Here is a 19,289-nt window from a genome sequence, read left to right on the forward strand (position 1 = left end):
CATGTTTTCCTCATCTTGGACCCATTTCGTCTTGTGGTTTTACTCTATAAAGTCCCTAGAAAAGACAGTCTTTGGCAACCCACGTGGGACTTCTTGCCTCTCTTAGACAGAAGCTTTCTTTCTCTCAATAAATATATTCTGCTCTTAACCTCCATGTTCCTAAAATTCATTCTTCAATTTTAGAGAACACGAACTTGTACCGGACATATAGTAGATTGGGAGTTTTGTTCCCCGATATCACTTTTGCCTACATTTTACTTTCTCTATTCTTCTGTTATAAATAATATTGTTTTGACTGTGTATTATTATTTATATTTAAGTCACATAGCATAATAGGATTTCATTTCTTCTATTACATAGCTCATTGTTTTCACCAGTTTAAAATACATTTTTTGGTTTGGTTGGTTTTCTTTGTTTTTATTAGGAATTTATCCCCAGGTTCTAAGTAGAAATCACCTCTGAACACATTTAAGTTTTCTATCTGTTTCACAGTTATCTTCACATTCATCTGAAGTCTCTTCCTGCAATTTCTCTTCTTGCTATTCTCTTCCTGCTCTTACAAGTTAGTTGCTCTGTAAGTCTGGCATAAAGTTGTTATCTGGAGTTCTTCCCTTTACTGTTCTCTCAAGATTCTTCTCTGAGCCTAGTTCCTAGATTGAATTCCTCATGTTCTTGGATCCTACATCTTTCTCCTGACTTAACTGTCATTGTGTGGAGCACACTGTCCAGGAGTTTCTTTAGAGAAACTTTTCTGAAAATGCGTATATACGAGCTTCATATTTCATTGACAATTTTGCTGTATATAGTTCTTTTTCCTTAAACCCGTGAGGCATTTCCCCATTGTCTTTAAGTGTTAGTGATGCTGTTGAAAAGTTTCACACTGCTCGTGTCCTCATTCCTTCGTCCAGAGGTCTTTTTTCCCCTCTGGAAGTTTTTAGGCTCATCTCTTTATCCTGGTGTTCATGATATGTATTGGTTAGGCAAATCCTGTAAGAGGATTTTATTTGCTTCTACAAATGCTTGGGGGCATTACCATTCTGGGATTAACCTGAATTAAATTCTTGGTCAGTGGGTGGCTAGTGGTGTACCAGACCAGTTAAGTAGACTGAATTTGGGCCATAAGCCTGTGTGAGGGCTAACTCACAGTTCTAAACCCTCAGTGGTAATTTCCCTCTGTTCCACTCTCAGAATGGTCAGTTTCCTAGTGGCCCACTAGGAAAGTAGTATGAAGATTTATTACTAATTAACCCTCACATTGTAGGTACAACTCTCAGGAATCTCAGAGCTCATTGGCATGTGAATTTTCTCATTAACATATTAGACTTTCCTACATGGAATAGCCCTGGGCTTTGTTCTTGGCCCCATCCCTCAAACTGCTGTGAAAAGCAAGTCTGTACTCAAAATGCTTTGACAGGATTAATAAACTGATTCAGGATTAATAGTGAACCACTTATTTTTCTAGGTTGCTGTTGTCACTCAATTCCTGGGCTGAAATCTCCATATTTTTTTGTTTGATGATTTTAAGATGATTAAAAGAATAATAGCTTGTCTAGAAATGTTAATTATTTCCAGGAGTACAGATATCTATCCTGTCATCTTCCTGGGAGTGGAAGTTTGTGTAAACTTTCTAAGCCTCAGTTTCCTCATTTGAAATATGTGTTATGAAGAATAAGTGACATTATTAGTGTAAAGCTTCTAATTCTGTGCCTGGCACTTCAATATTTACCTTTTTTTTTTTTTTTAAAGTGGAGCTCAGAATCTAAACATAAGTTGCTCTATTTTGCTGTATTTGTATAGGCATCCACTAATTCTAGGGGATGAAGATCTGAATAATCTGAGGTGTTGAAAAATTGCATGTTTATTATGTTAGAAAATATAGCTGGTGCTTTTCATTTCAAAAATTTCCATTTACAGTGAGAACCAAGTAATTAAACATTACTAGTAGCTTAGATTTTATTTGAGGGCGTGAAGTTTACTGAATGGAAATCCTCAACTAATCTACTTTTCTTGAGACAAAGAAATCTGAAAGCATTCCTTCCCCCATAATTAACTAAGAATTCTAAAAGGATATATAATACATGCCTTTTCTTATAACCAAATAGCTTATGCTTGAAGTTTTACTGTTTTCTGTCATTGGAAAGTACGTGAAATGATCTTTTTAAACTCCATAGATATATTTACTCTTAAGTAGTTGCCTTTCTCTTTAAAATCAACTTCCACCGGGTGCTGTGCAACCTTTGGTCAGAATCAGCTGTCTCTCTGGGTGCTGACCTGATTCAGGGGCATTTCTTTAGCAGGTGCATCGTGATATTCTTCACAGCCAGCATGGTCTCTGTGCAGGTGGGTCTGATGAGCATCTCTGGGAGTAAAAATCCAAAATGCCCAGTGTCACGTAGTTCAAAAGCAAATGCATAGGGTATTCCATTTTTGTAAGCCCAATCCATTGAGCTACCAGAGCTTACATCTAAAAGTAAAAATAAATAAATAAAAAAAAATTAGAAATAGCTTCACTGCAGAGTTTGCATAATTTCCAAAATATGCATATGTATTTCTTGCTTACTAAACTCTATTTAATCCTTCCAGGGAAATAACATTTCAATAAGTATAATGCAGTTCTTTGGCATGTGGCTCATGGAATTTATGTCACACTTGCCATCATCTTTGAAGATCTAGTCTATGTATTAATGCTTTGTTTGTATGATGACATTAAAACTTCTTAACCTCAAGTCCAACAATATTTATCCTCGCATTTACTTTATTTACCTAACAACAACTTATATTGGTGCTTTTAAAAACATTTTTTCTAATTATCATTCAAGTTTTCTCTACTTCAAAGGTCCAGAATATTGAAATTTTGTTTCCAGAAAAACCACATCATTGTTTCTACCTCTTCAATTTTTTTATTCCTGCCTTTACTGTTCTTTGCCTTTTCATAAACTTGCAGTTTCCAGGTTCCTGCTTACCCCTTGTGGTTTTATTTTATTTTCCATTTGGCCATGGTCAGCTATTTCTCTAATTTTTCACTGGGCTCCCAACATGTCTTCTCCCTGATCTTTTTCTGCCTTTGTATTGCTATTCTTTGACCTTTGTCTGATTTCTCTGGTTTCAGTCCAGTTAGAGAAAGTCTTTGTGAATAGATATCTCATAAATCTGCACTGTTTAATCTTTTTCTGCTCTCAATACTGCTCTGTGCTCCTTCTTATAATCCTGCACTTAGTGAACCTTTTGTATTCTCCTCTTGTTCTTCCCCTCATTCTACCACTGTCCCCCGTATTCAGCCCATCAGCCCCTTCATGAACATCAGAGCTCCATGCATTTTTTCCTTCTAGTTCAGACACGCTGCTTATATTTTCTTATGTCACCTCTTGGTACCATTTCTTATTGACTTCTCTGTAACCTGAGGGTCCCTTTTCAAGGACTTTGATTCTTTCATGAGTCTCCTTTTGCATCTGTATCTGTTCACTCTTTTTCATGATCCTGCCATATATCTTTGGTTCCAATTTCTTTGGCTTATTTTTTTTGATAACTAAGAAGAGAATCTGTATGTAATTTAGCCTGATTTAAATAATTTTCAGTTTGGTTCTTGCTTCTATGTGTCTTTTAAACTTTGTTCTTAAAGGTAACCAGTGACCAAAGGCCTATCTCATTTTTTGGTTTTTGTTTGTATGTTTGCTTGTTCTGTTTCCCCTTCAGATCCTACTTGATAGTCCATTCTAGAAACTCTTTCTTGGCTCCTCTGACCTCAGATGGTCCAGCTTTTTAGCATAGAACTTTCAAGGTCACTAACTATAGACTAGACTATATATGATCTCACCAACTACTGCGTAACTTCTCTGTGCCTCACACTCTCTTTTTGGATAAGCAAGTGATCCTAATACTTGTTGCATATGGCAGTGAAAATTAAGTGAAAGATAAACCACTTTATTAGGTTATATTTTCTATTTTTTTTTTACTTTGCATCTTTCTACCCCCAAGTACCTAGTATGTAGTTTTTAGTATAGCAGGATTTATTTAAATGAATATGTTTCATAGAAAAATCTTGGTATACTTTTTCTGTGAAATTTATATTATCCAGTTTGATACAAGATTATTAAATTTCTAGAGCATGTTTATTTACTCACACATGATTTCTTTTTATGCTGTTTTTCTAGAACAAGTTAGGATAGACTCATTATGTAAAGCTGACAACTAAATTACTCTGCTTTTTCTCAGATTCCTTTTGCTTCAGTTAGATAGGCTGTGGATTCTCTGTCAGTTTGGTTAGAATACACTGGAATTACAAATAGTAGTCATAGTAGTCAGAGTCAGAGATAATATGTGCCAACAGTTACATCATAGTGATACAACAGCTTCATTTCTATGGTAACAGATTGTTCTTAGTAAATATAACACTATGACTGTGGCATTATAGCAAGCTGAAAAGATGAACTCTAAGATTTATAAAAATCAGGATTTTAAAATTGTGAGTTTATGATTATGTTGTACCAGTTGGTAGTATAATTTTTTAAAAATACAATTTTTCTACTTTTATGATGACTATTGAAGAACAGTTCTATAAAATCAACATGAGGTTAATGATCATGGACTTAGGAAAAAACATTTATTGATGATTGTGTTACTTTCATTATTAGGATAAATTTATCTGACTAGAAACATTAATTGACACACTAAACTTTTGTTCTGAAAGCTGAAGAAAGTGAAGGGTAAGATACAAGTAGATAAAAGAAATCAAGGAAAAATGTTCTATGTTATTGAGAAGCATAATCAGATGCCGTTACCTATGCTTACACACACAGCCTGTGTGCTTCCATCATATTGTTACAGAGCCATTCAGGTATGTAAGACTTCTCATTAGATTTTGCCAGTTATGTAGTCAGTAAATTTTAGAATTTGAAAGGGTTTGAGAAATAGTTTAATCCAATTCCTCATGTTATAGTTGTGGGACCTGAAGCTCCAAATTAATAAATATGTTGGCTAGGATGACACACCTGGCAGATTTTGGATGAGAACACACATTTTGTGGTTCTGTGTCCAAGTTCTCTCTGTATCACCAGTTGGTTTTTATTTCACATAAAAGAACAAATACTTTTGCATCCCTTTTGCATAAAGGGAGAAATCAGATGAAGGCTCATGTAAGAAATAGCTTTTTAGAAGAATAGTGGAGGAAAAGAATAAGAGGGAAGCTGTTGTAGAGTTAAAACATTCAATTCATTGTCTTTCTCAAGGCCTATTTCTACCCTTATCGTAGTTGCAATTACTTAAGGAACCCATTTTGATTTCTACTGTCATAAGTTTTAAGTTCAACTTGTAGTCAGTATCTCATACTTAGCATAGTCTCTACTTAGAATTTGTTAAATTGAGATAGCAATTCGCCAGGCTATGTAAAACTAACTAGACACTGTTTTCATCTTCCTTGGCACAAATTTCATACTAGGAAGAACACACTCTCCTTTTTGAGAGGGAAGTCATGATACAGGACAGTGATTCAAGAGAGATGATTCTAATACAATGTATACAGGAAACTTACACAGTGTTCTGGAGGCAGGTCCGTATCTGTACCTTATTCCATGTACCGACCGAAGTGCTTTCACAGCTTTGTAAGCTGCAGATTCCTTGAGGGGAAAATGGATAAACTATATCACTTGTATTGTTGCATTGAAATTTGCCCTATTGGTCATCAACCCACAGAACAATGGGCACATTAGTTAACAGCTCTAAATATTACTACTACTATTACTACTACTGATGATGATGATTATAATGGAGTACTGATGTCACAAAACACTTTGCAACATATTTTAGAACACATCATTTCATTTGAATGATCATCACAGCAACCAGTGATCAGAATATTTCTTTTTTACAGATGAGAAAGGAAGGCTTGTGAGGTTAAACAACAAAGAATAGTTGAGCTGGGACAAGTATCCACATTTTCTGAGGCTGATGTAGTGCTCTGTCTACTTTAGTTTGGAGATACCTGTTCCTATATATGATAAAATGTCTAATGGATCAAGGACAACTTCAGTCTCCCTCACAGTTCACTCAATTAACAATGTGGCTGTGTATAAAAGATGCTAAATCAATATTACTTATATGAATGTTGCATAAGCATAAGTCTGCAAGGGTATTCTGACAATCGTATTGATCTTTAAGTATTTTTCATGGACATGTACAAGGTATTTAAAACACATTTGGATCAATTAAGAAACCAACAAGAATGAATGTCTTCTATTATGCTATATGTTTATCCCTAATGGAAATGAGAACATCAATTTCAGGACACTCCATGACTCTATAAAGTTTTATATGCCTCGCATAGAGCTTAGTTAGATCCTGCCAAGATGCAGAAATTCTAAAGGTAGAACCCTTCCTGTCAGTGCCAGAAATCAGGAAAAATAGTCAATACAATCAAGTTTCTAAAAGGTTGATATTTTAACATGAACTTGGATGTTGGTTGCCCTTTAAAACATTTACAAATGATGTAAAAGCATTAGTTTCAAAAGTAGAAAAGTATCATATGACAAGTTAGAGGAAAGAACTATAATGAAATCAGTATACAATTCTCCCATTTCAGTTCTCCTATGAATAATTTAAGACTTTAATTGAAGCACTCTGGACAACATGGTGGTGTATGCTGAACTGAGCTTCAAGTTGCTGTTCTCAGTGAGCTCAGGGAAGGATAAGGCAGTATTAGCAACAAATGCCATCCTTTGTGGATATTCAGGGACCAGTTTTCAAGAGCTGGCAGGCTATTGCATTATTGATCTCACTGATGATGACATTCTTCTCACAGGAGCCAACAGAAAAGAAATGTAAACAACATAATGAGCTATCTTTATGGGGGAATGTTTGAAGATTTAACAAATCCAATTGTCTTAGCAGTATTGCATGGCACAGGCAGATATTTCTATATTTAGAATATTACTGCATTCTGTTGGTCAGGAGACTTTAGTTTTTTATTATTTCAGATGACTAATGGAAAAAACTTATTAAGAATTTAAAGAGGGGGCCTCTTTGCCTATTTAAATAAAGCATATGCATAGTTTTAACCTTGTGAAGTCTTTATATTTTTTACACTTGAATACAGGTGCATACCAATAAGGGGTTTAGATGTGATCTGGCTATAAAATAGTGGGCATTTTATAACTTTTCCCAAGGCTTAGTTTTCAAGGTGGCTAGTTAGACCCCCATTTGAAATATCTAAATGAATCATCCTTTCTGGAGTGTTTCCTCTTTTCAATCGTTCAAAAGGACTCTGACCCCACTTATTGGTTCTTAGAAAATTAAGGCATCATGGTACCACTGGTATTCATTCGGTAAAGAATGCTGATCATACTTTTATCTAGATATTGCCATATGGAGAGCAATTTAATAAATAATCTTAAAATGTTAACAGAAATATGTACTTTTCCACACAGATGAAAGATTTTTGAAACAACTTTAATTTAATTTTATAGTTTCTGGCTAACATTCAAAGATCACATAGATTTTGAGAATTTGTAATCTTAGTGATTTAGTTTATGCTTAACCCACTTAAGAATTTCTCAACATTGACACTACTGACTTTTAGACTGAATAGTTCTTTGCTATGTGGGCTGTCCTTTGCATTGTAGGATGTCCAGCAATATGCTTTGCCCCTACCCACCAGATGCCAATTAACAACTGTGACAATCAAATCTATCATAGCTGGGTGTGGTGGTGCATGCCTGCAATCTGAACTCTCTGGGAGGTTGAGGCAGGGGAATTGTAAGTTTGAGCACAGTTCAAGCACAGTCTGGGTAACTCAGCAATTTATAAAGACCATGTCTCATGATAAGAAAGAGGGTCTGTTGTGGATAAAGCTCAGTGCAAAGGACCTGGGTTTAATCACCAGCATATTCAATAAACAAAACAAAATAACTACCAAAGCCAACCAACCACCAACCAAACAAACCTAAACAAAACTCCAGATATTGAGAGGTCAATCTCTCCTTGGTTGTAAAACCTTTATCTACTTTTATGCCCATAGCTTTCAAATCAAAACAAATGAAAATAGGCAGAACTCATGGTTACAAGGTAAATTTAAAATATGGAGAACATTCTAATATGATAATTTTAATGTATAGCTTATTTCTCATGATCTGCTATAAGAATGTGAACAGATACTATGTCTAAGTGGGCTGAATGGTTATCTATAGAAAAATGAGGGGTTGAAGGGTTATAATAGCAGCAGCAGCAGCAGCAGCAGCACCAGCAGCAGCAGCAAACAAAAGAAAGCCTATTTGATCCACAAGAAACTAAAGCTCAGCAATATAAAATATAACTATCATCTTTATAACTTTTTTAAAGAAAGAATTTGCTCAAAAATCTTGGAATTCCAAGAAAAAAAGCTCCCTCTGGACAGAATACAAGTCTTTTCCAGGTTTTCTTATGGCCTCCTCATGCTCCCTATTCCTTCCAGGACTTGACATTTAGATCAGGAATTCCTGCAACCACAAAGCAGTTGGTACAGGATCTGGGTTCATGAAGGAAAAAGTTTTATAAAACTTTTTATTCTAGTATAATAAAAAATAAGTAGTCAGCCTTTGTTCCTGATTCCTCATACACAGTTCCTAAAACTCTAGGAACCTCCACAGTGTCTTCTGTATGCAAATAAGCTGCTTGTGGTTGGGTACACCAGAAAGATCTTGGATGGGTCCTAGTTATCAGAAAGACCAAGCCATGTGATCCAGTGGTTGGAAATTTCAGGCCTATTCTTTAGCTTCTAAGGAGGGGCCAGATATTGAGTTTATCACCAAGGGCCAATGATTAAGTCAACTTTTCCAATATAATGAAACTTCCATAAAAATTCTCTAAAAATGGGGTTTGGAGATCTTCTGGGTTGGTGAACATATCAAAATGCTGGGAGGATGATTTAATTGGAGAAGGCACAGAAGCTGTGTGGTCTCTGGCCTTTTCCCTGTACCTGAAATGTGTGCTTTATAGTAAACTGGCAACAGTAAAGTATTTCCTCATGCTCTGTGAGTTGTAGTAAATTATTGAAACTGAAGAGAGGGTGATTGGAACATAGGAGTTCTTGATGGTAGTTAATGGTCAAATAGGAGAGCATTGGAGGACTGAGATCTTAACAATGGAATCAGTCACTAGGTAGACACCCAGATGATATCTGAGAAGTAACATTGGAAAAGAAACCATGCATTTGGTGTCAGAAGTTAGAAAGAAACCTTCAAACATACATACAGAAAAGTACAAAAATTTTAAATTTACACCTCAATAAATGTTTGCAAATTGCATGCATTCCTGTAACTATTATCCAGGTTAAGGAATAGAACAGCAGCAACTCAGAACCCCTTTGTTCCTTCTTTCAATCAGTGCCTTCCTTCCTTTTTCCTAAAGGTAATTGCTATCCTGACTGCTAACACTATTTATTAGTTTACTTTGGTTTTGAACGTCATAGGCCTTTTGATACTACCAGTTCTGAAGCGAACTCACTTTACAATGAATTATACACTGTAGGAGACAGTTTATTGGGTTTTTGTGATAAGAAAAAAAAAAAACCTCTGCTTTTTCATTTTCAAATAATCTTATGACTGAAAGTCTGTTCATTCTTAGTACTAATTTCTCAGGTGCATGTCCAGAGACTTAGTAGTATTAAGCAAATTGAACTATATATTAAAGCTTGCTTTTTAATTAAAGAGAGTGACACTATAATTTATGAGCAATTATTGACTCAATAAAGTTAATTACAGCCTGGCACATGTGACCAAAGCTGCAATATTAATCAAATCCATTCTGATCTTTTCATATAACCTGTGGTAGGAATGCAAATAGTTTTGAAATGACTGCATTTAAAAAGCAGTATGGTGGTTAAAAATAACTCTGGAGCTAGAGTTATGACTAAATCCTTAACACTTAGTAGCTGTGCATTCTTAGTCTAATTATTATATCTCTCAGCCTCAGTTTTCTCATTTGTAAACTGGGGATAAATTATGTAGACTAAAGTAGTACATATATGCAAAGTTATGAAGAATAAATGAGTTAAAATATATAAAAATTATGAACAATAAAGAGTACGTGAAAGGTATAAAGGACAAATGTTATATATGTATATAAGTCATTTGAATAAACATGTTTGCTATTATTAGTAGTACTTACAACCACATTAACATTGGAAAGGAAGCATGAAATCAAAGGATCAAATACTTACTACACAGCTAAAGTTGGGGATCGTAGCATATTTATAAGAATAGGGATACAACAACATCTGAGCATATGCATGAAAGGAGAGGTATGCCTTGATGTACTTTCTATGTTTTCGTAGGAAGTTAGCTACAGCCTTGACTTCTGGTTCAGATTCTGGGAATGGGCCACAATAGGTGTCATCACATGGGTGTATAGAGGCACCTTCATCTGCAAATCAGAAAAGGGTTTGGGTTGGAGAGCAGGTAGGGAAGATGCAAGAAACCTGAATTAGCGTTGTTAAACTATGTTTTTTTAAAAATAAATTTTGTAAAAATTTGACATGAGAAATAATTTCTGAACATTCTGAAAATATTCTAGCCCCCATGTACAATTAAGGATCTGAGAAGAAACAGGTACTGATTGTTTAAACCTGCAATAATCATTCTAAAGAAATGTCTCTTTCACCTGTCAGTTCTTTTGCTGGAAAACTACATAATCCCTGAAAGTGGTTTAGGTCTGCCTCCCATTTATATGCTCCACAACTCCTGTACTTTCTTTTTGTAACATTCAACATGGTTTTAATTAGTGTTCAATATTTACCCTTTTACCATTCAATCAATGTTTACACTATTCTAGGTGCCTGGGAGACTCTGAGCTTGTGTCTTTATATAACCGACATTCTATCTGGATTGTTTGTTGAACTGTAATGCTCTGTGAAGGAAGGCATTGTGTCTTTCTTGATGTTTACCTAACAACCAGAAATACAGTATGGCAAATATCCTACAAATGTTTGTCAAATAAGTCAATGTCAGATAAAGAGAAAAGGCTATACTTCTATAAAAGTATCTGATAAGATATAAATATTGACATACTAAGAACATAAGGGCAGCCAGAAATAATTTTGTAGAACCCTGCCTAACAAATTTCTGGTACAGTATTCTTAAAAAACTTAATCAAACAGATTTTATTCAGTTATTTTAGGATGAAGAAAGCAAATGATATAAAAATAAACCAAAAGAAATGGTCTCATATTACCACCTCAAACCACTTTCAATATTTTACAAATTCTCATACTGTAATTATGAAGCTTTAATACTCTTTAAAAATTTTGCTGAAATAAATGCAACATTAACATACATATTTTTTCTGTACAATTTTAAAATTTGAATTACTGAATTACATACTAATTTTATGGTGTTAGTCACATGCATTTTATTTATAGACTTTTAATGAGATTATTGCCAATATATAAATTATTTTAACTTTATTTTTATATGAAGTCAGTGTCTGTCATGCAGACATCAAAAACATTACAGTAAATTACACAGGTTTAAAGTCTAATTTAGACTTATTAGAATCAGCCACTTTTTTGACTGCTTTCATAAATCTTCCTGAATTACAAAATCATGAACAGCACAAAATGCAAACATACCTGCATCAGTACAAACATTTCTCAAGTCTGCTCCATTAAAGCCATCTGAAAGCCTCACAATTGCTTCATAATCTATTTCATTATGCTTTATAATGGGACCTGCATGGATTTTCAATATATCTAATTTTCCTTGTTCATTTGGTAAATCAATATGTATTTTTAAAATCTAATCTTCCTGGCTGCAGCAATGCAGGATCCAGTGTTTCTGGTCTGCTTGTAGCCATGGTCATTTTAACTCTATGCAAAGTATCAAATACATCCATCTGATTCAGTAACTCCATTAAAGTTCTGTGAATTTTTTTTGTCAGCTGAAGTACCCTCAGAAATCCGATGACTACCAATAGTATCTACTTCATCCATAAAAATGATGTATGGCTGATGATCCCTTGCAAAAGTAAACATTTCTTAAATGAGCACTCTTACCAATGTACTTGTCTAGAATAGAACTAGATACAGGATTTAAGAAATTGCAGCCCAGCTGGTGAGCAATGGCTCATGCCAAGAGTGTTTTTCCTGCGCCTTGTGGTCCATATACAAACAGCCTTTTGGAGGTATTACTCCTCTACATGCTGGAATAATTCTGGGTTTGTGAGAAGCAATTCTATTTTGTCTCTTAATTCCTGAATCTGTTCTAACTGCCTTCCAGTCTCAGAATAAAAAACATTCCCAGGGTCCTTATGAAACATCTTGTAAACCAACAGATCCACTACTCTTGGCAAATACGTCCTGATAGTGCAGTTATATCCAAAGCAACTCTCATTCCTGGCTTCAGCTTCTTTTGTCAAGCTTTCAACTCTTGGCATATCTTGGTCCACTTGTAGCTTCTACAGTGAATTTTTCTTTCAGTTAATTGTTTAAGTACTTCACCTGCAATGTGCCCAACACTGTAGGACCTTTGGATCATTTTCAGACTTTTCATACTGCTTGTTAAATTCTTTTAGTTGTTCCCTTAGCTCCTTCAGATGACTATCAGTCTCCTTGTGCTCTCGCAGCTTTTTGCAGTGTCCTAAGTGTCTTATCTCTAGGGCCCACCATGATTATCTGTAGGATCCACCATGATGAGAAGCCTATTATAGTATTGTTACAACAATATCCAAACTGGTTTATAAAAACTTCAGTTATATCTTTTGGCAGTTAAAATTCAATTTTAAAGTATCTTCAAAACTAAATTTTAATAAGTTTTGAATAAAAAGGGCACATCAAACTGGGTAAATTTATTAAGAAGCCGTAGTAGGAAAGGAAGAATAAATGAAATCACTATAATAATCACAGAGTATTACCATTGTAAGAAATTTTGGAAGTAATTAAAATTTCCACAGTTTTTTGCCATTTAGGCTGTCACTATCCTTCACCAATCTCTAGAAAATAATAAACTGTATTCATAAGCTAATGGAAAATATTAGGTGATACTATAACAGTTCAGTTTTACTGAATATGAAAAGATAATCAAGACGATCGGGCTAAATTTTGAGGACATTAAATGTAGATCATGTGATTGGGAAACGCAGTTGGAGTTCTCCTTTGAATCTCATTCTGGAGATCCTCCGGAAGCAAGTGGAATATGAATGGAATGCAGAACAGTGTTAGAACTATAGCTGATACTCTGAAGGAAATGGGAAAAATAAAGAGGGAAGTGTGGAACACTAATGTTAAGCACTGGAAAGATGAAAACATAAACTGAACAACTAATTCCAGAGGGCGCAGAACTAATGAGCCAGAGAACCCAAGACTTTACAATAATGCTAATAAATATTCTCAAGGGCAGATGAAACACTACAAACAAACAGGGGCATGAAGTTATACATAAAATACTAATCAGATATAGAAATAAAAAGCTTAACTCATAGATTGAATAAATATAATTGATGAGAGAATTAATGAGATGAAGTGGGCTTTAAAATATCCACAGAAGGTAACAAAAATAAAGATAAAAATGAGAGAAAAATTAAAGAGCATTAAAATTAAGTATCAATACATGATTAATAGGGGTTTAGAAGGAAAGAAAAAAAGTAAAATATTTGAAGAACTACTAATTAAAATTTCTCCGCAGTGAAGGAAAGTTTGAACAGATTCATTGTGTACCTAATAAAAGAGCTAAAGGGGAAAATACCAACACATTGACATAGTAAAGTGAAATTTAAGAAAATAATTCTAAGGAGAAAAAAGCAAACTGTTTAGAAAGCACAAGAATCGATTCACATTTGATTTTTCAATAGCAACATAAGAATAATAGTTTCAAAGTATTTTTTAAAATGAAAGATGGAGAGCCCTGGATATAGCTCAGTGTCCCAAGTGCCTGCCTGGCAAGTGCAAGTACAAAGTCCTGAATTCAATTCCCAGTACAAAAGAAAAAAAAAAAAAAAAAAAAAAAAAAAAAAAAAAAAGAAAATTAAGGCATTTAATCCCAGATACTTAAGGCAGAAGGATTTCAAGTTTGATGCAAGCCTAGTCAATTTAGAGAGATCCTGTTTCAAAATAAAAATAAAAATTGCTGGATGGCATAGATCCATGGTAAGTTTGATTATCAGTACCAAACAAACAAACAAAAAACAGGTGGTTTAGCTCAGCGGCAGTGTAAGTACCTGCTTGGCAAACACGCAGTCTTGAGTTTGATCCCTGGTACCAAAAACAAAAACAAACAAAAAATACCCAATTGATTTTTACATACAGCTGAACTCTCACTGAAAAGCGAAGGTAAAATAAAGATGTTTTCTGGTATAAAAAACCTCAAAAGGTAAAGTAAACATTAAAATACTTTGAGAATATCTCTGGAGAAAATATTCTACCGTATGATAACTCCAGAGACATTACTTGCTATGAAAATTACAGGAGAGAAAGAAACTTAGTGCGGCCTGCTGTTTAAATAAAGAATGTCCAAAAGGGAAAACATATAAAGATCAAGGTGATGTGTACATATACACAAGTATTATTCAGCTAAAAAGAAGAATGAAATCCTGTCTCTTGCAAAAAATGGAAGGATCCAAAGCACATAATGTTGAGTAAAATAAGCCAGACATAGAAAACAACAATTCATACTTTCTCATGTGGATATTAAAAAAGGTGACCTGATGTAAAGTGATGATTACTACAGGAGAAGGGGAGAGGAGGAGACATAAAAGGCTGGATGAATCAGAGCACATTGTGTGTGTCTTGAAATAATGTATTGAACTCCATTCATATGCACAGTGAGTCTGTTAGCTAAAAACTTAAAAAACTGAGTAAGAATAAAACAATTTAAAAAAGGAATCCCAGGAAAACAGCAAAATAATGGAAAGACAGAAGACCAGAGGGTATAAAAGCATACTAAGTTACTGGACTCTTTGGGAAAAAAAAGATGAAAATACTGACTAAATTTAGAGAGTGATGAAGGAAAACAAATCTAAATATAGATCTTAAGTTAGGAATTATTTAGAAGGAGAAATAGAACACAAACTTCACAACCAATAGAAGTAACTTTGACCATCCAATTGGAAGTGGAAAAGAGAAAAAAGGAAGATAGAAAAACTAGAAAATAGAGAACAGGAATTAAGATAACAAATCTTAATGTATCAATAACTCAAAGAATGCTAATGAGTTAAATTCACTAGTGAAATGACTGATATTTTCATGTTAAAAAAAGAAATAGCGCTACCAAAAATAAGGTGAAGCAAATAAATTGCTTCTCTGCTTTTACTATTGCAGCAGACATAGTGTTTAAATTTTCTAGGACTGCCATAACAGATTGCCACAAACTAGGTAGATTAAAACAAAAATTTACTTACTTACAGTTCTTGGACTAGAAGTCTGTAATCAAGGCATCGGTAAGGTATCCCCATGAGTGTCCTGGGGAAGAAGGTTTCTTTGCCTTTTCCAAATTTCTAGTTTTTCTGGCGATTCTTGATTTGTAGATGAGTTAGTTTCTGTCTCCCTGAACGTTCCCCCCTCTTATTCTTTTTTTTTTTTTTTTAAGGACAACAGTATTGGATTTAGAGCCTACTCTCATCTATTTACTTCATTTTAATTAATTATATCTGCAAACACCCTACTCCTAAATATGGTCACATATAGAAGTTCCAGGTGGACATGAATCCTGGAACACTATATCACTGCAGTGTTCTGAGGGATCTCCCTGCAAAGAAACTAGATCTTGCTAAGATACATCCTCTAATGCATTGTTTAGGTTGCAAGAAGCGGGGGCATCTCTAAGCTATCTGTGTAAAGATCAACTTTAAAAATTTAATAATATAACTTTATTATTATTACCTATGAAAGTATCTGATAAAAATAAGACACTATTCATAGCGTCCAAGAATTAACCTATTGAATAATGTATGATGATTAGAAATAAAATTTTAAAAAATCTACTAGAAGTCTATAATTAAGAACTGAATTAGAGAAATATGTCACATTCATGAATATAATGACAGCATTGAAAGGATGTCAGTTCTTCCCAATTTATTTTGTTTAATTAAATTTTAACATTTACAACAGGATTTTGGGAAAAATTATAGGACTTTAAATATTTAAATAGTTTTTTGAGATTTATTTTTAACAGACACATTAATTGTACATATTTACAGAGTACAATGTGATAATTAGGCACATGTATACTAATGTGCAATGGACAAATTAGGGTAATAAATATTTACATTTCCTTAAATATTTATCATTTCCTTGTGCTTGGATCCCACAAGTTCATCTCTTCTAGTTCTTTATAAAATCTATCTATCTATATATCTATATCTATATCTATCTATCTATCTATCTATCTATCTATCTATCTATCTATCTTATCTATATAAGTTGTTGTAAACTATAGTTAGTCTACTGTGCTGTAAAATGCTAGAAACTAATTCTCCCATCTAAATCTATTTAGGTACATATCTCCCAACCTCATTCTTCTCTATCCTTCCTAGCTTCTAATAATTACTATTTTTCTTTTGTGAGATCAAATTCCTGCACCCATGGGAGGATTGAACCCCGGGCTTTTGTTTTATCTTCATCTTCATTTTCATTTCATTTTTATCCCTTTTTAAATTTTTTATTCTGAGACAGGGTCTCAGTAAGTTGCTAAGTTACTTAGGTTGGGCTTACAATCCTCTTGCTTGAGCTTTCCAGAGTATGGTATTTGCCTTTGTGCTTGGCTTATTTCACTTAAGATAGTATCTGTCAAGAGAACTCTACAATTTTTGAGGATGAATAAATACCTAAGAAAATCTTGGAAGAGCAAGAGGTGGGACTTATCCTACCAGGCATTAAAACATGTTATATAGGTAAAATCATAGAAACATGACACTGAGTCAAGACAGAGTAGTAAGTCAAATGGACTAGAACAAATCGTAATTTGATATAACCACATTGGGGAATATCACAGATCACTACAGAGATTATTGTTTAGTAAATGATATTGAGAACACCAGCTTATTATAGAAAGTAAAGTTATCATATAAGTACACAAAAAGTAATATTTAAATGGTTTAATTAAATAATTATAAATAATATAAAACATGGTAAAAATTCAGAACCACAAGGTTTTAATTATTGTTAGGTACTTTCGCTAACCTCTCTCCTTTATTATCACCCTTCTTGATGAGCTTACAGGATGTGGGGATGATTACAGTAGAGGTATTCTTGAATGACTAAGGTTTATTGATAAAAATTAAAAGCAAGGTGAGGGGTATAAGAAGAAGGCTTTGTAAGTACTGTATATTTGACTATATATAAGGAGTGTATAGTAAATTAAGACAGTAAGATTTCTCTATGGGAGCTGAGAAAGGCATTTGGTCAAGGAGAGAAAGGAAAATGAGAGGGAAGAGAGAATAAAAATGATAAACTTCACGAGATGAATTCTACCCCATATGTCTCCACTTTGAAGAATTACTTTAATGCAAATAGCTATAAAAATAAATAGGGAAATGGCTCATATACACAAAATTGGTAAGTAGCAGATAAGTGCTCCAATGATTTCAGTTTCTTAGTTCCATATACACAGTTCCACTTTTGATTTGGAGATGAAGTCTCATTAATTTGCCCAGGCTGGCCTCTAACTAATGATGTTTTTTGCTCAGCCCCGTATGTGACAGGAATTATAAGTATGCTCCGCTGCACCTGGCTTAGTTTTCACATAGAATGAACAATTATAAATACACACTGAATGAGAAAAAAGGTATCACTGAGGTACCACAGGGGCAGTCTAAATCAGCATTTGAAAGCAAATTTATACTACTCAACAATATCAGGCAGAAGGAATAAGGAAAAATTAACAGTGAGGCTATCACAAGAAGACAATGATATGGATTAAGCTTTGTGAAGGACACGTATCACATATTAGTGGTCTCACCAGCAATGTAACTTCATCTGCAGTCAACATCAAAAAAATGAAATTATATGCCTATATGTACTTACCTTTTAAGTTTTAAAGTATGTTGATTCACACATTGACTAACTGAAATACACACACAAAAAAATTTTTTTTAAACTTTTTATCAGTACCAGGGATCGAACTCACGACTGCCTGCTTCCAAGTCAGGTGCTTATGCCATTGAGCTAAACCCCCAGCCCCTAAAAAATTTCTTTTATTGTTGGCCTCAGTATTTATATTACCCTAACAATTCAAAAAGAAATTAAAAAAGAAAACAGATGCAAATTAATGTTAAAGAAGTTCTGGCCTAAAATTACAAAATTAAGTGTGTACATGTATTTCAATTCCTTTATTTCCATTCCATCCTTTGAGTTTCATTCATAGAGTATCTATACTTTTTATATCCTCCTCTCGTATGAAAGGAATCAATATCCTCTCACTCAAACCAAACCTATTCCTCCTGTACCAGCCATTCACATCTAGCTATCAACTGTTAAGACATCTTTATAAATTTCTCTGGAATATCAATATCATAAATTTCTCTTTCACTAAAGGTGCATTCTGCAATTCCATTTCTTCATCTCCGGTATCTGAGATTTTTAAATGCGTTGTCACACTTTTTTTTCCCTTGAGCTGGTGGTGTTTGCTTTTGTGGTTCTTATATCACAGTCACAGGCTTATTCAAACTAACATAAAAAGTGTAGTTTACCTTCTGCTTAATTGCAACTGGTTTAAAATGTGCATACAAATTTCAGTACTGAGACTTTATCACTGACAATTCCTTTAAGAATGTAACTGGATTTTTATTGCCTTCTGAATCAGGATGATTAGTCTTTATTTCCTATTCCAAGCTGTATTGAATATTGTCCAGATCAGAGTCATCTTTTTGGATCATCAACTCCAGTTTATTGAACTCTGCCTCTATGTTGAATAGTTCATGTCATACTTTTAAATGCAGTATTTTGTTGAAATTTCATACCAACCTTATATGATAGGTAATATAACCACAATTTTACCAAAAGAGCAATGAAAATAGAAGATAACATAAATCAAGCCATGTGCAATTATAAAAATAAATGTAAATGGCTTACATTTTCTAATTGAAAGTTGAAGCTAATAAAAAAAGCAAAAAATATTTGTTGAATAATTCTATTCTAGACTTCACGTTGTACAATGAGGATCCAAATATGAAATAATCATAGACCTTGAGTTGAGTGACATATAGATTAGCCTAGAAGTCATAAAGATATTATTCTGAAAGCCTAGAGCGTTGAGTAATTACCCTGCATGTATGCAGGAAGCTCTTAAAAAAACAATGCTCATTGGCCAAGAGAAGTCTCAATGAATAACTTTGAG

The 19,289-nt window shown here is 33.9% G+C and overlaps 1 protein-coding gene and 1 pseudogene across 1 annotated transcript in view; both read right to left on the reverse strand.

Annotated features, from left to right (window-relative positions):
* Nucleotides 1–1,842: 1,842 nt before the first annotated feature.
* Cpa6 (carboxypeptidase A6) overlaps nucleotides 1,843–19,289 on the reverse strand; it is a 315,449-nt gene continuing 298,002 nt past the window's right edge. The window contains exons 9-11 of the mRNA XM_063257425.1: nucleotides 10,187–10,389; nucleotides 5,528–5,612; nucleotides 1,843–2,464 (exon numbers count right to left, since the gene is read on the reverse strand). Coding sequence (XP_063113495.1) covers nucleotides 2,277–2,464; nucleotides 5,528–5,612; nucleotides 10,187–10,389 — 476 coding nt within the window. The 3' untranslated portion in view covers nucleotides 1,843–2,276. The remainder of the gene's footprint in view (nucleotides 2,465–5,527; nucleotides 5,613–10,186; nucleotides 10,390–19,289) is intronic.
* On the reverse strand, nucleotides 11,482–12,628 carry LOC100716331 (26S proteasome regulatory subunit 10B-like; annotated as a pseudogene).

This window comes from Cavia porcellus, unplaced genomic scaffold (genome assembly GCF_034190915.1).
Source record: "Cavia porcellus strain 051 isolate PalLab524CR breed Dunkin Hartley unplaced genomic scaffold, mCavPor4.1 scaffold_10, whole genome shotgun sequence".
Classification (NCBI taxonomy): Eukaryota; Metazoa; Chordata; class Mammalia; order Rodentia; family Caviidae; genus Cavia; species Cavia porcellus.